This window comes from Ixodes scapularis, unplaced genomic scaffold (genome assembly GCF_016920785.2).
Source record: "Ixodes scapularis isolate PalLabHiFi unplaced genomic scaffold, ASM1692078v2 PGA_scaffold10__122_contigs__length_95168666, whole genome shotgun sequence".
NCBI classification, from domain to species: Eukaryota; Metazoa; Arthropoda; class Arachnida; order Ixodida; family Ixodidae; genus Ixodes; species Ixodes scapularis.
In genome coordinates, this window is record NW_024609836.1 from 49,836,799 (window position 1) to 49,861,743 (window position 24,945).

At 46.4% G+C, this 24,945-nt stretch overlaps 1 protein-coding gene across 1 annotated transcript; it reads left to right on the forward strand.

The window, feature by feature from the left end:
• Nucleotides 1-760: 760 nt before the first annotated feature.
• On the forward strand, nucleotides 761-22,857 carry LOC8032225 (silk gland factor 1). The gene is made up of 2 exons (XM_029991135.3): nucleotides 761-2,237; nucleotides 19,851-22,857. Exons 1-2 carry the CDS (start codon nucleotides 1,161-1,163, stop codon nucleotides 20,070-20,072), a joined length of 1,299 nt encoding a protein of 432 aa, XP_029846995.1. The 5' UTR covers nucleotides 761-1,160; the 3' UTR covers nucleotides 20,073-22,857.
• The last annotated feature ends 2,088 nt before the right edge of the window (nucleotides 22,858-24,945 follow it).

The following is a 24,945-nucleotide window of genomic DNA, read 5'->3' on the forward strand; positions in this document are numbered from 1 at the left end:
TCGCTCTGAAGTGACCACTGCCACTGGTCGTATGCAAACGAACGCACAAAGCAACGGACCGTCTGTTCACTTCGTGGAGCCCAATGTGTGACTACGTGGCTAGACTAGCTTTTTATCTTCTTGTTTTAGCTTTACAATATATTAGCTGAACATTGTCACACACTTTCCCCGACAACGGACGACGTAGGAGCCTAATATCACACTCCTCTTAACTGATCTGATATACAGGAAGAGATGCCTGTCCTGCATTTGACATGCGCTTCCTCATTCCCTTCCCTCTCCTCCCACCCTCACACGTCTTTCGAGCGTACCACATGGGCTCCTGCTACTGCTACGAACAGCGAAGGTATTAAGCTGAGCAGGGCTTGACAGGACCGAGTGAAGAGGACGAGGGGGGTACGCAATGGAGGGAAAGAGGGGGGTGGCACTCGCTCTCGCGTACAATCTCGTCTGTCATCGCATCAACATTCGAGTCTCCTGGCGGCGGAAAAACGTAACCGAGAACCTCTCCCCAAGCAGCAGCATCGGCGTCGAAGAAACGAACGACCGACCGAGCGACGACGACGCCCCAGCGCCGAAAAAAAAAACGCCATCACGCGCTCTCGCACGCCCAGCCACCAAGCTCCGCAGCAGCCCGTCCGAAACACCGAACAACACAAAAATGGCCGCCGCCGCCACAGAACGCCGCGAGGAGGAAACGCGTCGAGAAATAGAGAGAGAGAGAGAGAGATAAAAGACAGCGAAAAGGAAAAGTATAAGCGAAGCAGGAAGAAGCGCGCGTCTCGCTCGCTCGCACGCGCGGACGACGCGGCGTCGTTTGCTAAAAGAACAACACAGAAATCCAAAGCGCGGCAGAGGAAGGCGAATCTTTCGGAGCGCCGTCCCCACCAACCGCAAGCCCCGATTGGACGCTCGTCGCGTGACGTCACAGAGGAGGCGTGGCCTTTGGGAGGCGTGGCGGAGGGGTCCCGCTACAATGGTGGTAGGCGGCTCCAGTGTCCGATGCAGCCGCCTGGGAGCCTTATTTACCCAGCAGCGCGGCTGGGCGACGGCTGGTGCGTTCGACTCCGTGAGTGTGTGTGTGTTGTTGGTGCTCGCTCCCCATCGCGCATCCTCTGATCGCCGGCGGGTGTCAGGGCCATGACGTATCCCCCGCTGCGATGACGGCCACCGCGATGTTGGGCCAACACAAGGGCTACCAAGACGCGTCGAGCTGCGGCATGAGCAACGGCGGCGCGGCAGCGGCCGCCGGCGCCGTGGCCATGCAGCCCCTGAACAACGCGGCGGGTTACAACATGGCGGCCGGCATGGGCATGCACCCGGGATACGCGCCGCAGTCCTTCGGCAACGGCGGCATGACATCCAGCTCGGCGTGCATGTCGCCTTCCGTCGCTCCGCTGGGCTCCATGAACTCGATGAACACCCTGGGACAGGCGTCGGCTGCCGGCATGAACGGCGTGTCCGCGGGCCTCATTGGCGGCCTGGGTCGCGACTTCCTGTCGGGGCCCCCCGGAGGTCCCCCTGCCCCCTCGGGTGGACCGGAGTCCCCCAACGCCCTCCAGAGGGCCCGAACGGACTCCAAGACCTACCGGCGGTCGTACACGCACGCCAAGCCCCCTTACTCCTACATCTCGCTCATCACTATGGCCATCCAGAACAGCCCGTCGAAGATGTTGACCCTGAGCGAGATCTACCAGTTCATCATGGACCTGTTCCCGTACTACCGGCAGAACCAGCAGCGCTGGCAGAACTCCATCCGGCACTCGCTCAGCTTCAACGACTGCTTCGTCAAGGTGCCCCGGACCCCGGACAAACCGGGCAAGGGTTCCTTCTGGACCCTGCATCCAGACTCCGGGAACATGTTTGAGAACGGTTGCTACCTGCGCCGCCAGAAGAGGTTCAAATGCGAGAAGCGAGAGGCGGCTAGGCAGGCGCAGAAGGCAACCCCGGGTCACCACCACCACCACCACTCGAGTAAGAGCTCGGCCAAGATGGCCGCCGAGGCACAGAGCCCGGTGCACATGATGCAGCAGCAGCAACAGCAACATCATCATCAGCAGCAGCAGCAACATCATCAACAGCACCAGCAGCATCAGCAGCAACAGCAGCAGCACGGACTAGCGCCCAGTTCGAATCCCGCGATGCTCGGCATGGGCTACGGGTCGCACCAGGACCCGTCCAGTTGCTGTTCTCCCGCCATGGGACAGCACCACGCGCTACACGAGTCGCTGCTCAAGGTGAGGAGCTCTCTTTGACACGTGCGGGGTAGTAGGACACAGATGAACTGTGGTAGCACATTACAGAGGACCATAACGGGACAGTGGCAGTAAATTATACAGAACCACAGATGAGTTGTAAAGGCACCTTATAGAAGACCATAGATGAGCTGTTGAACTGCGTTAGAGGACCATATGCATATCGAGCTGAGGGAATATACGTCATAAGACCATATAATGTCCTCACGGGGTAACCCTATAGAGGACTGTAATTGACCTGTAGGACTTGGTTAAAGCGCCATAGATGGACTGTGAAAATACGTTAGAAGATTATAGAGTATGAACTGGTGGCACTACGCTGGAAGACTGTATAAATAAACTCTGAAAATATGCGTCATATATTCTAGATGAGCTGTGCGAGTACGTTAAGGCCCATAGATGAACTGTAGCGCGTATAGATATGAGGGTTCGCTTCCAAAGATACTTTAGTTTAGAAGGGAGTGTGCCTGTGGCAGTGCCATAGGCGCTGGGCAGAATGTACCAGAGTGCGCCACCGTCGGTCGATCAACAGCGCCACCGTGGCCAAATAGGCAACACTGGGAAGGCTAAAATCGGGATTGCTGCCGGCGTACGCTTGCGAGATTATGTTTTATTACCGTACTCCGAGCGTGGTGTTGTCACGCTATACACTAACAACTGTTTTCAAAATGTATCAAATGCTAAATATATGAATGAGTATGCGTGTGTATTTGCGTGGTTATAGCTTTAAGGGGTTTTAGCAGGTGCCTTCCCCGATAGGTTGAGGCAACCCGAAACGGGAACTAGAAGAACAAAATTGAACATGCAAATATTTCAGCCAATTCTCAGTAAAACTAAGTTAGCAAAATCAGTTTCTTACGTTGTTTGGACGCTTTTTAAAAGCACAACAAGGAATACTTTGGGGATACTACCTTCTCTGCAAACGCGGAAGTAAAAGCAACCTTTCTCCGTCAGCCTCAATATCCTACTACCCTTTTTTCCAAGTGAACTCTTCCAGCATGAATAGTTGACTACATTTTGGGGATCAACTTTTTTCCCGTCCCTTCGTATAGCTGCGTTGAAACGACTTTGGTATAGCTGCGTTGAAACGACTTTGGTGTCCGAGGAACGCTTATTTTGGTGCGGGCTCTCGCTGTAGTTTGGACGTTGCTCGTCGCAAGACGATTCTCGTTTTCGTCAATTCAATATGCTGTTCTTTTTTTTTTCTTTTTCTTTTTTACATAAAACACAAATAAACGCCGCATGGATAACCTTTTGTCGTGGGGTACGTAGATTTCTATTTCTTGAGTTGACTGTTTTCACGTAGCGAGGACGAACGTAGAATCGTATGAAACGGGTACAAATAGATGCAGCCATCTTGGGCAGCTACGTGATCACGTTACAGACGCAAAGGACAGTCCGCTTTGCGAAACTCCGCCAACGTCGCAAAACGTCATTCAAAGATGTGTACGCGGAGCAGAGAGCAGTGAGAATGAGACTGATCTGACTTAGTCATCGCATCGAACCCAAAGACAACGCTGCGCTCTTTCAATCACAAATTTTGAGTCAAATAACAGCTCTATCGACCTTTTTCGTGCACTTTCATACCCAGCCACCAAATAGGCGTATCCGGTATGGGCGACAAGAAAATAATAAAACGTTTCAACCTGTTACCAGTAAAAAAATAGAGGGGCGCCAAAATGAGAATGTGTGACGGTTACGCTTATATCCTAAGTGTCTTCTATTGGCGTGGCGACGGCTAAACAATGTTTTCGCCCATACTGGAAGTAACGACAATTCAAGATGGCGGCGTTCTTGTGGAAAAGGTCTATAAAGATTCCTCTCAAGTCATATAGTCTGAGCTGAATGCTTATTTTGCACGTTCTACGGCATTTATTCATCTATGACGGCGCTGTATGTTTCTCACGGCTTCGACGGGAATGGACGGGAAGTTTTCGGGTTTGCGACGGTCCGTTATCCATATGTATACGCAACAGGGCCTAGAAGAACAAAGCTTGTCGATGTGCGCACACTCGTCGTCGGTAAACCTGCTCAAAAATAAAGTAAAAAAACTTCTCGGGTTTTTTATCTGCACTAATCTTCAAATAACCGGGGTGACTGTTGTCGAGTGGACACTGAAGCGAGAACTTCCTCATATTGTGATCAGAGTTGTGTACTGTGGAGGCAACGCAAAAGGAATGATGCGCTCGCTCACCGAAACTCGCTAAAACCAGCACGTAATAAAAAAATAAAAATAAAAAGAGTGGAAAAGCAAGGGAAGGGTGGGTAAGGAAAAGGAGGGGGCTGACGTAAACACTATACTGAGCACGATAGCCAGAGCTTTTAAAAACGAGACACTCATATTGACGCCGTGAGTGGCGGATGATTCTCTTTTACACCGTGTGAATGCATTCAAACTTCACAAGAAAAAAAAACAAAAAACAAAAAAAACTACGTCTTGGGGGTGTTGGCATGGGAAAACAACTTGCAAGGCAAAAAGATGTTTGGAAAAGTCGGGGATTTTGACCTCTCCTCCGCCCTTTTCTTGACCGCGGTGGATTACCGTTCCTTTTTTAACGGCCAAAACACCCGCCCTTTTCTCTGCACCCCATTTCTTTTCTCTACACGGGCGAAATAAAAGAGATTCAGGTTGTATACATAACACTATATGCTTACACACGCTCAGTTTGAGGTTTACAGGTGGCACTGAACACGTGTGACGTCATGCTCAATGTTTTACATCCGCACATTGGTGGGAACTTTTTTTTTCTCGCATAGGATGCGATGATATGCTCACCAAACGTTCTGCAACTGGATTCGCAGTCGTTTACGCATACACTGTTATAGACTGTTCTTCTCACCTTTCGATAAACTAAAGTCAAACGAAGCGCCAGGTCAAATCGCAAGCCACGTATATAATTCAACACGCACTGTGTATATTGGCTTGACGGTATTTATACGTGGTCGGAGAAATATATATATATATATATATATGGTACCACACGATTTCTCCCATCTCGCTCGTGATTGGACCTGCCGGTGACGCTCCAGCCTTACCTTTAGTCCGCCGGAGTGTGAGATTGACTGCTGAACTATTTCTACCGCCCCTGACAGCCTGAGAAGTATAGGACGCGGCTTATGTGATGGTTCACGCTTCTCGCCTCGGTGCTTGGTTCGTCGGCGTTACCGCGTCTGCATGCAGTCTCATTGGCCGAGGAGCGATAATGAGGTGCTCGTGACTCCCCACGTTTCTTAAGCTGTCACGTGACTTATATCCACCAACGCACTGTCTACGTAAACAAGGCCCGTGCATGCCACAGCACCGGGTGTGCACGCACTGCCAGTGCCGACGGAAGCGCCACCGCAGGAGCCTGACGTCAGAAGGTCGAGTTACTGTGTGCATAGACCAACGCAACTCTCTGACATCACACCACTGCGGTGGCGCTGCTGTAGGTACTGCGCATGCGCAAACGCGGAAGTCTGTGTTGCGCTGGGGGGGGGGGGGGGTATACGCGTATATACAGCTAATATATCAGTTCGATCGTGGTGTATGAACTCGAGGTAATTATCAGCTGCTGAGATTATATACGTTCGACGGAGTGCGGATGGGCTGATCCGCGTGTGACGCTTCTCTAAACGCTTCCGCAACGCCGACACAGCACGAAGATTGGCGCGTTCTTGCCGGACGATAACCGGAAAATAGTCCAATCTAAACATTTGCCGTGAAAAAAAAAAAAAAAAATGAAAAGAAGACGCGCTTAAGTATGCTGTTAATAGACGCGGCTTCAAGCAAATCCAATTTTTTTTAATGCAATTTTTGTGTTTGGTTTAATCACTCTAGTGTTTCTTTTTTTTTTTTCCGGGCTGATAGCCCTGTTTGGTTTGTGCCAGTGCTATATGGCAAACTGCGTGTTGCCCCTTTTTAGCGCTTGTCACCCGGTCGAAACATGTCACGTGTGCTGATGTTCGGCAAGAGAGAGCAACTGCGCATGCTCGGAACGCATTGCACAGCCCAGTACACGTAGGCAACAGCGTTCAGAAGATGTATATTAAAAAATGCGTTAAAAAAACAAAAAGAAAAAAAAAATCGTGAGTTGTTTAAACGAGTGACGTCACCAAGATTTTTTTTTATTTAAGTCAGATTTACGTGGTTGATATCGCTTTATATAGGAAATAAATATTTTGTGTTTGCATCAATGCCTTTTTAAACGTTGAAGATTCATTTTTTTAGTGCTCAAAGTCGCTGAAAACAGGGTGGAAAGAGAAATTCACTCTGAGTGTAAATTGTGTCGGAAAGTACAGATTAATTTAGAATGCTTTACTCTTGATATAGACTTTGCCGTGCGTTTTGTTAAAACAGAGCAGCTTCACTTCGTGTTCCTTCGTAATAAAAAAAATAAAAACACCGTTTATTTGATGTAAATACATTAACCGATGCAATTATGAGCCAAAGAGCTTCTAACCATTTTCCTAATCTCTTCACTGGAATGCTCGCAGTCGAACTGTTTTCCGTCTGTTTCGGGCGCACGGTGTCACTATGGCCATTGTCTCTGGGGTCTTCTTTGAACAAAATACGATCCCTATCTTGGTTATACACCAAAGGTGCCAAGCAACAAAAGAAAGTCTGCAACAACCTAGCCTTTCAAATCAAGCATTGGAGCGTTGCCGCTCCGCTGTGGCGTTCTTCTTTCATTTTAAGGTGCATATAGCAATGTTACTCGAACAGCTCAGTTAAGAAACTGCCATAGAGCCCATACTCTGAAAAGGTGGCACCGATCCTTAATCGAGAACCAAACTAATGGCAATCGCAACGCCGCCATTTCTCCCGCAGCGGCAACTCAGGGAACTGCACGGTTGCACGCATTCGTTCAGGTCGAGTCTCGCAGTAGTCAGAGTATTGTATTCGATATTTGATCAGCCATATTGTCGCCGAAACGTATACAGTGGTAGGGGTTTCAGGGCTGCCAAGCCCCGTCTCCCAAGCGGACGCGCCGCAATTAATCACCGAAGAGAACGCACCCAGGTGGGGACGCGCTGCCTGAGGCCACCGGTGAGACATGGCTGTATAAAAACAATATTAATTGTGCCGCAAAACCCTGTAACCTAAAATGTGATGCAAACATAACGCTGCTGTCATTTTGTACTAATCTCCAATACAATTTCCTAAAAAAGAGATTTTTCTGTTTGTCTGCAAAATTAAGCTTCCGAAAAAGCTCATGGTGACAAGAGTAAAGAAAAAAGATTGAGCCGCCATCTTGGCACCTCGAGCCTTAGGGTGTCAGTATTCTGGGAACATTCAGTGACTCTAGCAGTATCCGTATGAAGCAGCTTTCATGTTTCAACTCGTCGCTAAAGCGTGTCGCTGTTATCGTATTTAGCTCGGTCTCGGTGGACTCCAGCGGTCCAGGTTTCAAGGGTGAGTTTCCCAACTGAGTGTTTTAGTAACGTTGGTGGGTAGTATGGTCTTAAAGCAGATGGGAAAGTTGATGCAACAAAAAACGGCTCCATACTATCCGATGCAGATCAACCTGACGTATAACTCGCTTTGTCAAATTTTCTCTGTCAGAGTCTGTTTCCCTCCCTGCCGGTCTCTATGTGCACATTTGCTCGTTGCCACATCAACAAAAAAAAAAAAAGAAAAAAAAAGTTTTGCGCATCATTCATATATGTTCCACGGGAAGTACTTACATGAGTTAATTGTCAATAGAAGAAATGATGAATTCGGTATTTCAAACGCGTACGCGTCTTGATAAAATGACATAAAGCTAATATAGCACGCACCTATATACTATATACTCATTCATCCCACGAAAGGGTAAATTAGTCACGTTCTGCGAGAATCCGCACTACTTTTTGCACTATACGGTTCTTGAGGAGAACACGACTATACTATTGTGTACGCTCGCAAACTTTTCTTCTATTTCTTTTTTCCTTCCTTCCTTTCGTGTTCTGTTTTGCTTGCAACGGGGACACTTGGGCCGGCTTGCTAAAACAGCGTCTCAGCTGAGACTGGCTGAAAGACAACACAGCAAAGGCTGGGGCGCGCGAGCGCCTTGAACTGCGGTTTGAGTCCCGTTCAGCTCGTGCGTTAACTTGGGCAGTGCTTTCATTCCTCCAATCTCAGCTGAAACGCTGTTTCTAGCAAGCCGGCCCAAGTGATCGAAGAACAAAGAGGAAGGGAGCAAGACAGCTGAACCCTCCAATAGACCTATCACTAAATTACCCAAGCACCAAGAAGCATGCCGGTAACGTAGTTACACGAACTGCGCTGGCCCGCCTTACCTGTATTAAAGATAAAAAAAAAAGCCATAACAAAATGGCGTTTTCGAACGCACGAACTGCTACTTATTTTAGATTTTTGCTTAAAAGATTATACTGCCAGTGCCAGCACGCGCAGCGCGTGTAACTACGTTTCCTGAATGCTTCTTAATGCTTGAGTAATTTGGCAATGGGCCTCCTGCGCTGCCCAGAGTGTGCTGCGAATAAGACTTGTTAGGACTTGTTTTGGTAGTACAAATTTTAGCGTCTGAAACTGTCACGCATGCAGAAGCGTGCCTGCTCTGGTGCGGAGCGCGAGATCACGATGAAAATGCAAAGACAGAACAAAAATTCGAACGCCATCAAAGCTAAGACGCTGAGAGCGTGAGCCAAGAGATGCCGTTTCGCGCGTTCCAAAGTAGACATCAAAAAGAAAAAAAAAAAAAAAATTAAAGCGTCGCGACACAGGTGTTGTGACGTCACCACCCAGAGATAAGAGACGCGTGCCCTAGCGGTGGTGTCATGAATTTGGCACTTTCGATTCTCTTGCAACGTTGAGTTTGGCCGATTTCTGGCGTCCAAAGGTGTTTTTTCGCTCTTTAGCACCACATAGAATTGAAAAAGCTCGACCAACGTGCCATAAGTAAGGCTATGCTCAATCAGGTGAGCTTGTACTACCCAAAATGAGGGCGCTACAGTTTGTTCAAAGCTTCAGCGCAGGAGGTCTATAGGTATATTTCCACGAATGACTACCAATCTTTGCTCATGTTCTGCCTGATGTAAAATCTTTCTTTCGCGACAATTTCGTTAATTTCATTATAAATACAAGAACATAGGGAGAGTCAAAAGACAGATACCTGTTATGTAACGACCTATTCTTTTAGATTATATTTTCTGGAAAGGTTCGAATATATCACAGCAAAAGTGTCGTGATTTAAACCACGGTTCTGAAACGTGATTTACATCGCCTCGATTTTTATTCTCCACCCTGATTGCAATAATGGGGCCCTAATCTGGACACTTGGCGAAAATGGTGGCGGGAAATCCGGCGGCTATGATTGGCCGGCGCCAAGTGTCCAGTTTAGGGCCCATGGTCTTCTTCGCGTATCTTGATCTTATATACTGGGCTGGGAGATATACGCAGTTGCTCTTTTTCAAGGAGGCTCCATGCATGCGCCCACCACCCAGTGCCTCGGCATTTTTAACTGGGGCGATACACCCTGGAAAGTTGCGCACAGAAGTGCAGGCTTTGTTTAGAACCTGTGGTATATAGTATAATAACTCGAATTGAGTCGTAACATTCAGTGATACGTGTATACTACACGGAGCCGGATTGCGTCGTGCAGTCATTATGAGCACAAACACCAGTTAATGATACCAGTCAGCTGTGGCCTGATTATGGAGCTGTTAATGAATGAGCGAGCTCGCGCACTTCCAGTGATTGCGTTGGATTCGGCATGGCGCTTGGAACGCTTCTCCGACTTGTGTGTTTACATCGTCAAAAAAAGGGGCCCTTCCATTTCCGCCTGGTGACGTCGTAGAGCGTCACGCTGTCGCCGACTGCGATCCTGGCGGTGTGCCAGCAGCGGTGGTGGACGTAGCAGACGCCTGTTCTGCTGCAGGTCGCTCTTCAGCTTGGCAGTCCACGGAAGCTTCGGCAGCCAGGAGTTGGAACGCCGTGACGACAGCGACATCTCGCGTTTGCTCGTGCTTTTTTTTGTTTTTCCAGGACGCCCAACCGCCAGGATCGTGACATCCGACAGCATGACGCTTCGGCTTCTGTGACGTCATTCGTTGCAACTTCGGGACCCCTTTCGATGCATGGGTGGAATATAGGACGCTAAACACACTTAAGTCGGGAGACGCGTCCCAGGCGCCGTATATATAAAGTGTCGGTGAGTTGTTGCGTTACTGTGTCAGTATTTCGACTCAATAGTGTGTTCCTAACTCTTGGTTGCAAACGAACCGGTTTCCAAAATAATAAACAAACAACGTCCCCGAGGTTTGGGCGTGACAAAGAAATTTCGCTGAATGAAGTTGGAGGCGGTCACATCTGGCGGAACCCTCGATGTGACTTTTTTTCAAGTTTTGAATTCGCAACTATCGCTATTGATTAAGTCGTCCCCTTTATTAATAAAATAATAGAAAAAAAACCGTACATCAAAATTACTCGCACGTTATTAATATTTTTTTCTTAATCAACGCTTGCAGATATCGCAATCACTTCATGCAGATATCCAATCACTCCGATCTATACTCCAGCGCTATCGTCTGTCTCGCGGTGCCTATCGCCCATAGTGGGGCAAAAAAAAAAAAAAGAAAAAACAACAACCCCCGAAGTTTCCGAACATCCCTTTTTCCCTCAGTGAAACGTCATCACAGTCGGGTGGCGCCGATTCGTGCAATTGGACCCGAGCCGGATGCCAAGCGTCCTTCGACGCGTTGATTGTACACGAGGCCCGGCCGAACGCTGACGTCACACTCGCGTCCAATCCGCGCCTGCGCTCGATCTCACTGGGATGGCGTCAAAGTTCTGCTGCGCACAGCCTTTGATTATTTTATAGGTGGCGGTGGGGAAAATACGAAGTCGTTTATGAGCAGTAACGTGCTGGTTTACAACGGCGACAACAACCTAAAAATGACTGGACACGGAAAAGAAATCTGCGGTACTCGGGTTAGCGTTCGTGACCAGTCAGTATGATGAGTGAAGTCATCAACCTAGAGGGGCTTGACTATGATTGTGTTTCCAGAAAGACGCGATATTTTTTTTGTTTTTCGTTCTATTCATATATGCCTGATATTGTACATAGATATTTTGTGTCCCGATACCTGAAAAAATCTCAATAGAGATTGGTAGTAATTTATAAACAAAACAATAAAATAAATGAACGTCAATGGCACGAACCGAAGACAGAGCTTATGGCATGCCTCGTTTTGGCCGCGAGTTGAGGGTGTCAACGCTGCTCAATTTTCTTGCGATAAGTTTTATAGCTGTTGGAGCGCGGAGTCAAGAAACCAACGCCCGTCCCACGTGGTATGAGCAGCAGGGATTTACTCTGTAAAGTTTTTAGATTTTGTAGGGGAAAAATATTAATTCATGGTCCCTTCCATTTATTTTTGTGAATAGACCCTTTCCGAAATTCAGTCTGGCCACTTTGACCGCTATCATCATCTGTGGAAAGGCATCTGTGCCATACCAATGGCGGCCTTCTAGTGACTCATAAAGGAAGACTTTTAAGATGCTTCTAAGCGCATGATGCGAGGTCTGTACATTCGGGGGGTCAGTACGACGCGACGTAGGAATGAAACACAAGAGCTACGTAAGCGTTTATTTCTAATAACTCAGATTTAGTCAATCTGCGGGCGGCACACAGTCGGCTTTAAAGCATTTTGGTGTATAGAATTTTCGCGAGGCATCTGAGTGGGTTGGAGCTTTCTTCTGAATGCATTTTCTTGGTCATCATCGAACTGAAAGTGATCGAGAAAGAACTCGCACTGAAGAATTCCTCGCGTGCCGTTGACTTGCAAAAGTGACGGTGCCGATACAAGTTCATTTCCGCCGTTAATATGGCAAAACCTAAACTGCTTTACGAACCACCAGATGGCACTCAATTTCGGAAAGGGTCTATTCGCGCTCGCTCACATTGAAAACGTCAGCATACACGTTTTGGTATACGCTTCCAAAGAGTATACTGTAAGCGATTGGCTTTCTTCAGTTAACGCATAACATTGTGCCATGCTGACGCCAATAATCAAGGCCTGAGAACTATATCTCCATCTCACAAACAGTGAAGACAGGCATGGGCACGAGCGAGCATCCATAGGGTAATATACACATGGAGGCTGGAGCACCGGCTTTGGAAAGTGCCTATTATGCACGAGTTCCCGTACAACCAAAAGCATTTTGCTGAGCGCTGACGCGCCGCTGCCTTTGTCTTTACTGACGATGTTTGTGGGACGGAGTAAAGTCGCTAGATCTTGGGAAAGTATAGCGTCAGCGCCTTCTTCGCCTGATAGCTGGACATGAACAGATATGAACGTACGTACGAGCAAAACCTCGCCAGGCGATTGGCTGCTCGGTCTCAATTGCCATGGCAGTCGCCATTTCGGTTCCTTCATATATTCGAAGCTTCGAAAGGGTCGTTCTGAACCAGTCGGCAAAATTCCCGCGGAGCGCCATCGTTCTGAGAGCGTTCGCCGCCAGTATAAGCGTCTTTGGCGTTGTGCATGCAGTCAACTTATCAATCACGCCAATCTGCAGATGTCTCTTACAACTATATTGTTTTTCTTGCGTATTTCGAGACAGGGGAGTTATTTGTATATGACGCCAGTCACCGACTCCGGACGTGGTGACGGTTGCGAAGATGAGCGCCCGTTTCGCCGGTCTGTGGTGGATAACGAAATCTCGGTATAAAAGAAATGTCTATATAAAGCAACCTGTCACCGAGCATTTGGAATGGCTCACCAAGAATGAAGAGGTCAATAAAAAAACTGCTGGTTCCGTGTACCAAAATGGTAACTATAAAGGGAGCTTGGCTGATAGGCCCTTTCGCTATTTAAAAACATGAATCGCTGCTTGCGCCCACCAAACGACTTCCGGTCGCTCCTGTCTTTGCAAGCCCGTCGAGTTTGCTTATGTGACCAGTGCTAGAAAGCGTAAATTTTACACGGACAACAAAGATGGAGATTTAGCGAGGGCCTTCGGGTTTACGATTTAACGTCTTGGAGGAGGCAAGTCGGTTTACGAGAATATTAGAAAAAATTTGAGGAGATGTCGCGCTTCTCGGTCCTTTTGACATTCACCTGGGAGAATTGGTGGTTAAATGTTTCATCGACGTTTCAGGCAGCGTGAATAGAGTGGGCTTTGTTTATTTTTTTTTTTTAAGCTGGGTCATTACAGAGCCGAATAGACGTTAAAGACAAGAGCATCGCCTGGTGGCGTTTGGAGAGAAAATGGTATATATACCTTCCCGGGTTCATAATGAAGGTAATCAACCAGCCTGTCTGCTTTTTTTACTTATACCGTTAATTTTATTCGTTAAAATTACTTATGTGTAGGAAATCGTAAAGCCGGGATCATACCGCTTATACATCATACAAAAGACAGTCTGCATACAGATTCAAGCCCGAGTCACCGCGAGATCCGTGCTTCGAATGCCGCATGTAGCAATGAGTTCAAGAAGAAAACCTGGCACTCGGCATTCGAACCACAAATATTGCAGTGACTCGTGTTTGCAGACTGTCTTTTGTATCATGTATGAGCAGTGTAATCCCTGCGTTAATCAACGAGCAGTGCGTCGTCACAATCGTTTCCGCCATTCTGGATTTTTCACTGACTAGTGTGCAAAGGTCTGCTCTGCCTTGTTCTCAGTCGAACGCATGTATCTCTTATAACTAGAGCCACTGAGCAAACTACGCTTCAGGGTACTGACAACACTTCAGCTATGAATGGATCGAGATAAATGGCTGCACTCTTTATAACGAGCGGATAGCTTGCGCCACCTATAGGCACCATGACCTAAAGCACCAACTTGGTGCTTAATATCATGGTTACCAGCTATCTGAAGCTTCATTTGAAATCGCAGGAAACTCCTTTCTGTTAAACAGGATTGCTATGAACGGTCGGCGACAGAGGTTAACGATATCGCCTGCGCTTTCCGGCTCAGAAAGTCGCATTTCCGAATTGTAACGTTCGCCAATGGCGGCCGTTCTCCATTAAAATGGCGGCGCCTGCAAGAAAATCGGAGAATCCAATGCCGGTACTCTAGGCGATTTAGTGGCTCTGCTCGTAGAGGTCTTTATTTGCGCTTAGAAGTTACCAGAGGTCAACGTGCTTCATCGTCGAATCAATCTCCGCGCGTGTGTGTGTGTCGGCGTTTGTGTTCGCACGCACTCGTCTTACGTGTCCACAAACGTATGCCTATAGACAGAGGGACAATAATGCTGTACAAATATAAACAGGAGCTTCGTGGAATTGCTCTTTGGGCTTAGATATATGTGTGTATACATACACACACCCCGGGCAAGTTTGCACGGCGAGATTCTCTCGAGATATTATATCGGGAAGTTCGCCTTCGTCGGCAATTCCTTGTCGGCGCGCGACTTTCTTGAAGCTTGTGTCGTTTTAAGTTTAACTTTCGCTTTGGGTTTGTCTTTCTTTACATCTCTAAACGTAAATATAGATCTTCTCTGAAATGATGTAAACAATTAGCTGTTCATTACCCAGGTTCACCTTCCCTCTCTCGACCTATTTCAGCCAACCGCCAAGAAAAAACGTTGTATGACCAAACCACTTCCGCTATCGCTCTATTCGCTGTAGGAATTATAGGTGGAAATATAAGCAATAAGTTGTAGTAACTAGAGAGGAACGTTAGTTTCGTTCAAATGCCCGAAATATTTTTGTCTACATCCGGGCGTGTGCGGGAAACATTTAAATTAATATTCAATTTCTACTCTCCATGAAAATCAACCTTACTATTCCATATGATTACTAAGATTGCTAATCAAAGCCCGCAGCTAATTAAAAAGTTTTTCTTGCAAACTTCTTTTATTACATTACGTCGGGCGACCTATGGCAGAACATTCAGAAAGGAGGATTTTTAAGGTTAAAGTAGTCACGCGTGAGTGCGACCACACCTTTTTTTTTCATTAAACGTTTTACACATGCACACACACATTTTTAACACGCGCGTTTCGAATTGACCCCTGACTCCTGTAAAGCTACTCCTCCCGCGTGCACGGTGGCACGGCGGCGAAACCAGTGTTAAAACCTGTCACTCATGGTGATTGAATGTATGATGCATTTGTAATGAACAGCCTTTGTCCTGAAAAGTGGAATATGTTTCACATTATACTTGGAGACCTTATCATCGACTTTTCGACGCTTGACTTGGAATATGTGCTTCCATGGTCGCAGACGGCTTAAAGACCGACGACCAGTTCGCGCTTTCCACTTTTCCCTCGCTTCCTACTCCCCAACTTCTAAAATGTCCACCGAGGCCTGTTTCCTCCTCCCCCATGGTGAGGAGGATCTTCTGCCTTGCAGAATCTCGAGTCTGGGCGTCGGCCTTTAAAGGTCGGTTCCCACAGGGGCGTTTCCTTACGATTTCTTACGTTACGCGAGGAGTCACCGGGACATTCGTGTTTCTTGTGTAGCGTGAAAAGCTGCTCCTGTTGCCACGCTTCATTCGAAGCACCTTAAGAACGAGAACTGTCCCATTGCTTTAATTTGACCCCCGCCCTCCTTAATCGCTTATGTTACCAAACACGACACTCCTCGTTAGTGCGCAGGCAACTGTTTATCGGGTGTTTCGAGCAAAAGCTACTTCAAAGTTCCGTAGAATGTTGTTTCGTGATATTGGGATTACCGAGAGGCCATAAAACGTATCGACTCCACCGACTGCGGATTACCATGTTTCCCAGTTCCCAATTTATGCAATTCAGCTTCTAGGGTGACGGGTTTCGCTGCAGAATTTCGGGATGCAAAATATTTTTTTTCTAAAACCATTGAGATTTTTTGCTTGGCATACTTCGAGTCTTTGTTTACGTTTCATTATTTTATCATCCTCAGAAGATATGATATGTCACAGCTATACGGAGCGCTGGCGCTCGTATCGGCGAAACCGACAGCGCCAGGATCACTTAAAAGTGCTTCGGTCCTCATACTTTGCCTCGAAACTTCGCGGGCATCGCTATTGGAGTGCATAAACGATCGACTTAAGCGGGGGTCACACTGCTTTACATCACACAAAAGACAGTATGCAGACATCAGTCAGCGCGATATCCATGTTTCCAGTGCCGCGTGCCAAGCTTCTCCCCGGACTCGTTGCCACGCGGCATTCGAAGCACGGATCTCGAGGTGATTAGCGTTCGAACTTGTTTGCAGACTGTCTTTTGCACGATGTGTAGGCAGCGTGATATCGGCTTGAAAACCGTTCAATGCGGCCAGCAAGTGTTTCAGAATGCGTCTTTGTCGCATCGAAACGCGAGTATAGCACGCCAAGTCCAAAGTCGGTGGGAAACAAAATCACGTGGGCGCGTTTAGAGGGTAAACAAACGCACGAGACGCGCAAGGAACAGAAGAACTTGCCCGCCGGATAACCCACATCGCTACACGCGCCAACTCAACCCTCTGAGGTCACTCCACTACGGTGGCGCTGTTGTCGGCACTGAGCATGCGCAGACGACTCACACAAATCGCGGTGCCCGCGCACCCGGTATTGGGGGTGGGGGGGGGGGGGGGATTCCTTTGTAAACGGTCTGTTTTTGTGAGCCGAACATATTTTCTGCCTCATCATTCACCGAGTTTCCTCAGCATAGATTCCAGCGATCGGCTCTCCCACATGCTGCGCGTGAAGTATAGTCGCGGGGGATTTCTTAGATTGTAGGAAGTTGCTGGTTTTTGGAGTGATCTATCGGCAGGCAACAAACACCCCACGTGAGAAGCTGTCGTGTATGTTTTCCCCAAGAACAGAAGTGGTACCCCGGATAATGAACTACTTTTTATGTGTTGCGTGGCTCGTGCCCGAAGATGACATTGATGAGCAACACAAATCACACTCAATGGCGCTCTATTTCTATTACTTGTCATCTCAAAACGCATCTAAATGTTCACTTTTTTTTATTCAGGGTTTGGCGTTTATCGTTGGAACGCCGGACCCTGGGCGAGGAGCAGATGACACTCCTGTTCACTTTAATTATAGAGGCAGACAGCGAGCAGAGACCGAAGCTGCTAGCCTTTGCGTTTACCCACTATCGCTTTTCAAAATGCCCGCGCGTCATCTTTCCCACGACGTGTTGGAGAATTCAGTTCACGCGAACATCAGAACCTTCTGGCATGAGAAAGGAAAATACTCCCATTTTCGCCAGTATCGTAAACGCATTTATTGGAACACAGAAGGTGCTGCCGTGTGTCTGAATGAAATGCAGGCGTTTATATTTCAAGGATATATGTAACGCCTTTTTAGACTTAACTGAGGTCAGAAATTATGTGTTTTAATTTCCATCAAGCTTCACTATCGGGTAAAACAGGTTTAGGTATTTGTAAGAGTGATGAGTAATAAATTTTGTGATGAATATTAAATTGCATTGTGATATGAAAATATTTTGCCCACGTCTAACAAATGTTGTTCTAAAAAAAAAAGTCTCTTGGTAGTTCTTAAAAATGCGGCTGATGTTTCGTTTTCAGGAAAGTGTTTCTCAAGTCTTTTCCGGCCAACCTCAAGAACTTCTGTATTTTGTTCGGTCTTCCGCTAAAAGCAGTTCTATATGAAATATAGTTTGCGGTTTTTTCCTGCTATGGAAAGCAACGGGTAAAATGCTTCGCTGCGGCGGGTTTCTCCCGAGGTCGCAGCGACGTTTTCAGTATGGGGATTTTGCTTGTCTTCAGAAGGTTGAGAGACGAGCGTATTAAAAGATTTGCGGTACAGGACTCAGGAATTCCGGGTACCATTTCCCCACCCCTGCCCGTTTCAATCTGGATGAGCATTGTACCAGCACACGGTCCTGTATTGCTACTCAGTGACACGCGTTAAAGACTCCAGGTTATCGCTCATATACTGCAGTCGCTAGATTCCTCGTTTACAAAGTGAACCAGCGCCGCCATGCAATAGAAGATCGACCTCGCGCTTTATCGACGTTTTACGTCTAGTTTGCTTTGGGTGTTTGCTTTGTCTGGTCCAATTTTACTTGGGGGAACTACCGTTTCCTTGGAGTGGCATTTTTGATAGGGTTAGTACCTCGCACGCGTTTTATAATCATAGAATCGTCAGATGTTTTTCCGCGTTTACTCATTTTTGTTTTCAGATATCGGTGTAATTCGGTGATTATTTTGAGACAGACGCTCAAACCGGTAATTATTAACGATAAAAATCACTAAAACAAAAAGCTTATGCCAACGAGAGAGAGTTTCAACAAAAGCAAATAGCTGGAGCAAGAATATTTTTGAAATCGGTGTTTTTCGGTTTAATAAATTTTATATATAGTTTTTTCACCAAGAAATGTTTATTGGTGTTTTTCTGTTTCCATTGATTTTGTATCTTTGGCACTGACGGATGTGTTTTTAGTGTTGTTCGGTTAAAATCGGAAGACTACGGCCTACTTATAATGAAGCTTCGCGCACAATATTTGCACGTTAAATCAAACTGTTGCTCTCTATTCATATTCTCTTAATGGTGTAAAAATACTGAAACATATTTAAACGTACCTGTGTCGTAATGTTCGAACTTTAAAATATGAGACGACGTCATCTCGCCACTAATTCAAGCACCATGGATGCATGCATGAATAACCTGTAGTATATAATTTTCTTGTCAGAGAAACGCAAACTGAGAACGAGAACGTTTGCATCTTGTGTAACCAGAGGTAGTGCGGTCGTGCGTCTCCGTTTATCTGGAAACATTCCTCCGCTTGCTTCAAGCAACCGACAAATATGTTACCTTGGTGACTCGGTGTGATTTAGAGCATTGAATCTATTCGTTCCCTTCCACCTCACCGTCAATATGCTGTATTTGATTATAACGCAATTAAATGCAAAGGTGCAAGCGAGCTGGACAGTAATGACGATAGTGATGCTGCACAACTCCAGTTCGTACATTTCATACCTCAGACATATTTGCAACGACGCGCTGTATTTTCTTTCAGCATTCCTCGTACTTCCCTTATTTGATATAAAGACACAAGAACAAATCTTAAAAAAAAAAGCTTTTTTTTTTATTTAGTGTCATTTGGTTGGGATGGAAACACCCTTGGGCCATTGTATTTAGAGTCCCAATCACTTGGAAGGTCCGAATCATGAAATATCAAACAGTGCCGCTCAATACCATTATTCAGTTCTTAGTTTTAACGGGCAAGAAAGCCTGCAATGTTTCATTAAAAGGAATGTTCAATTTCCATCCAATTCAACTAGCATTCTTATCTTTTGGGGAAAAAGGGGGGTGGGGAGATCGAATCCTTTCAGTTTTTTAATGTGCTTTGCCTATATTTGTCTTGTAAATGTCTTCCATCGGCCAGCATGCAGTTTATGGTCAAGGGGGTATTTGTGTTGCATGTCAGTTTGAGAAGGGTTTAAAACCCAAAGTCCGCGAGATCGAAAATAGCTCAAAACATGCATAATTATTTTACATTAAGAAGGAACATGTGTGAGAATGTTTAACCCTCAAGCTAGGAAATGGCATAAATAATAACCATGGATAAGCTTTCAGTCTATATTTTGGATCCTGTTGGCATTGGAATTTGTAAGAAGAAATTAAAATAGTTAGGTTCATTGAAAGAAAGAAAAGTGTATTTGTTGCCACGAACAGATGACAGTTTTTTTTTTGTTTTAACTTACCTTGCGTCTTTGCTCTTTTCGTTTCCCAGGTTGACCCTCATTACAACCCGTCGAACCACCCGTTCTCCATCAACAACATCATCGCCAACGAGAGCAAAGCTGACCTCAAGCTGTACGAGATGTCGCAGTACGGCGGCTACAACCCCCTCTCTCCTCCAATCGGCGGCCACACGGCGCTGCCCAACGACTCATCAGGCTACTACCACCCGTCCCTCTACTCCATGTACCAGTCAGCGACACCTAGCCTTTGATGTGAGGACATCCGGGACTTCTCCTAACGGGTCCCGAGCTCCTGGTCGCTTCAAGGTCAAAGACGTGCCTGTCTGCTGCTGTCCCGGAGCCATCGCTAGCTCACCGGCCGTGCACGTCTTCTGAAGATTGCTTGAACGTTTCCCAGAAGGGCTTCGTTGAGGCAGACGAAGGAAGAAGCTGGGATTGGGTGTTCCATGGACCGTCATCACTTCGTCATCTGGGCACGTCTTGTGGCAGCGCTCGATGTCACTCACGAGGCTTAACAGAGGAAGTGACCTTCACAGCAGGAATTGGACGTCCCAGTGTCCCTCTAACATCGTCTACAAGGCTCAGGGATGCCGTCTGCGAGACGTAGTTCCGGTCAACGGGTGATGCATCTGACATCGCGATGAACGCCCATGTGCCAGCAGCGGAGGTGTCCGTTGCGTGTGTGGTGATTCCGACTTTGAAGAAGTTCCCTTTGCAGGTTTCACGGTGACGAGTCTTCGTGGCCTTTTCTTTTAATAGTTCTTGTGTATGTTCTGTGCCTTCGAGATTTGGAGGGAAGGAGGGAAAAACTTCAAGATTCATGAAATCTTGGATGCCTTGAAGAGCTTTAATACCCTGGATGCTACCTCAGGAAGACTGACAAAAATAACAGAAGTGAATTTCGCTGTCTCGAAGACTATTCGGCGGTGGTGAATGCAATCCGGCATTTGGACACGCACTTCTTTTCTCCGAGACTTCAGACATCTCAGGCATGTCGTCGTGATTGTTCAACCTGTCATCGCCGCCTCCGTCTTCTTTCGGCTGCGGAAATGTGAAGACGCTGTTGAAACCTGCCACAGGAAACACAACCGGTAGTGGCTCAATCAACTTCGGAACTACCAGACGCGCCAAGGAACATCTCCTTCTGAACATCGCCTTGCCGGACTTGGGAGTCTTCAGACAGGCCAGGAAACCTCCACATCGTGCATTGTTGTAAAGATAAACTTGTAAATAGAAGATAAATATAATTTATAAAAAATACAAACTGATACGAGAACGACGAGGGAAGTGGGAAAGCGCCGAAAGTGAAGTGCGGACAATGGTGAACTCTATCGGTCCTCTTTCCTCTTGTGAAGAAAAAGAACTGTTCTCTGTCTGACCTTTGCGAACTTTGCATTTACCGCCGCGTTGTTTGTATACCGGATTGATCGAATGGAGCTGTTGTAATACGTGAATGTACATAACAATTATCTTATTCTTGTGCATCTTATACTCGGAGGAGAGGAGTACCATTGAAACATTTGCCCTTGTTGTCGACGGCCGTTCTTCGCCCTCAAAAGAAACCCAAACAATTTGGATAATGCAGACAAACTCCAGTGTTGGAAACGAGTTTCGCTTTCCAACACTGGCGTTTCCGAGACGGACTGCAAGCAATTCGTAACGTCAGCGTCATGTGTTAACAGTAGTCATTTGCCAGCTTTTGCGGTAGCTTTATTCTTTACGTGCGTGGGGCAGGTCAATTGCCTGCCTTGCACATGTTGACTGTCTTGTCTATGTGTTAACCAGACAAGGAGGAAACCACTATCAACTGATTAATTTGTGAAACATATACGGTCTTCACTTCATTGTCGGCTTTAGGCTGGATCAGTTGTGAATGGCTGACGTTAAGGATCTCCAACAACATTGAAATCCTCATTCTAGCGTTGATAATAGGCTGATTACAGTCAAGCCAAAAGATTCAACTCGCCCTGGTTATAATTTTGGCCAATTTTTTGCGAGATACATCCTTGGACGCTGTCACACTGAGATGGCAAGGAGCGTTACGTTCTTAGGCCCTTTGTTTCTTGTCAGAATGACTTGAGTCCAAATTGCGCTTCAATATTGGATTTTACGCATACTACGTAAAAGACAGTGGGAGTGACGTAGAATTTCAAGCATATTGTTTTTATCGGTAGAAAATTGCTAGTTTCTTTGGATATCTCAACAATTGGCATGTACAATGCAGAGTCGCAAACCCTTAGGAACAAGCTGAAAAAGGCCGCCGCTTTTGTCAAGTGTTATCACACTTGAAAAAAGCCATGTCTCAAGGTATTCAAAAACGCTCGACAGCGAACATTACAAAACCAAGATATAGCGCACCCGCCTCCCCTCCCCGCTTCCAAAGAAAAGTTAACCGGCTGGAGAAGTTGGAAAAAAATTAAAATGACTGGGTTTCAATGGGGTGGTTGAGGAATTGTCGCTACCCTCTACGTTGGCAGGCATGGAGGCATCAAGAGACATTTGTACTGCTGTCGCTGAGACCTTAACAAACGCAAGGCGTGGCTTATCATGTTCGCGCTCCTTGCTTCGTGATTGGCTCTTCAGGCTTCGTATCTGCTAATACCGCAATGTGATTGGCTGCTGGGCGATAATGAGATGCAAGGGGTCTCGCCGCACTCTGCGTTACTTAGGTTGTCAGTGTCCGTTGTACGCTGTCACTGCCCAGTGATGCGCCTTCGTCCCGGCAGGTGGACATGGTGTTCCGTCTTATCTTTTGCTTATTTTGCTACGACGTGTTCACGATTTGCTCAGTGGGCATGTGTGTGTAAGAATATGTGTACATACAGTCACGCGCTCGGCTCCGTGTAAAACGCTGCAATGTATGTACATATAACCAAATGCAACGGGGCAGCGAAGAGAGCGTTAAAATTTGTGACAAAGAGAGATAGAAAGAGAGAGAGAAAAAAAGAGGTGACTCTATTCTGATGGATACCTTGAACCCACCTTGAGGTTTTTAAGAAGAAAAAAAAATGTAATAAATATGCTTTCTAAAGAATGTTTTCGTGTTTTTGTGTGTTTTTTTCATTCACGATTTGATGCGAACATGTTAGGGCTTCAGACGGCTTCTGAGTACTTTTGAAGCATGGTTGAAATCACAGTAGCTCTCTAAAGCCGGAGTCACACTGCTCATACACAAAACAAAAGACAGTCTGCAAGCACGTGTCACCGCATTATCCGTGGTTCGAATGCCGAGTGCCAAATTTCTTCCTTGAACTCATTGCCATGCGGCATTCGAAACACAGATCTCACGGTGACTCGCGTTCGAATCTGTATGCAGACTGTCTTTCGTATAATGTATAGGCATTGTGACCCCGGCTTTAAGGAAAGTGAAATCCGTTCGCCGCTATGCAGAAAGCTAGATTGAAATTACGTATTTATTGTTTGCGAGGCACGAAGATATTTGCCAATGGCAGAAAAGACTTGGAAAGTGACCTGGAAATCTCAATATGGGAACTCACCTCAAGCTACTTAATGAGTCTGTTAGTCAGAACTTCGAAGGTTTCAAGCTTTCAACTGTTAGCAGTTTGTAGCCATTTAGTTCAAAACTCTCGCAAAATTTTTTTGTGCCTATTACTGCTTGGCCGTGATTTTATAAGGCGAGTAGATTGTACACATTATATTATTCTATTGGTTCAAAATGCATTCAAGGATACATTCAGCGGTCTATGAATATCGTGATTTTTGCACTGGTTTGACTTAATTACAGGGTAAACATAAAGTACCTTAATAGAAGGGGTTTGCCAGCTAACCGAGCGTTACCAATGCCCATCACTGCACATTTCCTTATATGCCTAGAATTGTACCTACTCGCGTATGCCTGAAGGTGAAATGAGAGCAACAAATCTGTACTTATATAGATTCACGATATCACCGCCCACACATGTCTACAGAACACTAAACTACAAGGATGATTGACTTTGTTCTCACTTTGTTCTGCAGTTCCAATTGCGGCATCGAATCTAGTTTGATGCAATGGGCTTTATATTAAACACAAATTTAGACAGCACACCTGAAACGTAAAAACAAGAACAAAACATTCATGCCGTTGTCGTGTTTGTCCGCAACTGGTTCGCACACTTAAACAAAGTATAAAAATAACTTCCGTCTGTTTGTCCTCACAAACAAATAGTTTTCAGAATAATTTAGTTCCACATACGAAAACTCTCAACTAAGCAAATACCTTGGCTACAAGGACACAAACGTATATACAGGTATGACAAGTCTGATACAAACAATCCAAGTTACTCCGACAAATAACCGACGAACTTCGCCCGGTGGCACGTTCGCTTTGTGCAAGGTGTAATCATCCACCGTCTTGAAGTCACGGTGAGAACAGTACCAAGGTCCGTTACCCTGTAGACACCTTAAAACGAGACGGACGACAGATCATTGACGGGTAACCAGACTCCCGGAGTAGTAAGAGACTCTATAATATGGAGCAGATTTGTAGGAGACTGATTTTCCTACTGCCCGAGCCCTACTATACTCTGTTTCACCTTATGATGTACCACAGGAAAGGCTACAAGCGCGAGCTGCTTGCCCTAAGGCACGTCTCGGCGGCACAAGCTCTCGCGCGTTAAGAGCAGCTGCCAACGCTATGAGCTCGCGCTTCTAGCCTTCTTTGCGGTACAACATAAATTGAAACGGAGTATAGAGCGACATTAACCGACCCCGATCCAGCCTCGGAGACGTGAAGCATGGATGCACGCGATGGTTCCTGCGGCGGGCTTGCAGTCACTCGTGCTTGCTTGACGAGCACCGAAAGACTGAGACTGACGAAGGTACCATCGCGCGCATCCATGCTTCACATGTGTGAGGCCTGATTAGTGTCGGTTATTTCTGTTTGTCGATCTAGTGGGACTCGGGCATTACAAATGGAGTGTCATGTCCGGCAAAGTTATAGCTGCACGGACACAGTGGCAAACATAGACAACTTGCCCCCCCCCTCCCCTCCCCTTTCCCTTAATATTATTTATTAATACTACTGTCTCCTATTTCAGGAGACGTGGTAGGAGTGGTTTACAACATATGGGTACACAAAAACCATAATAAAAAAAACAGCAGGTAACAAGCACAAGGATATTC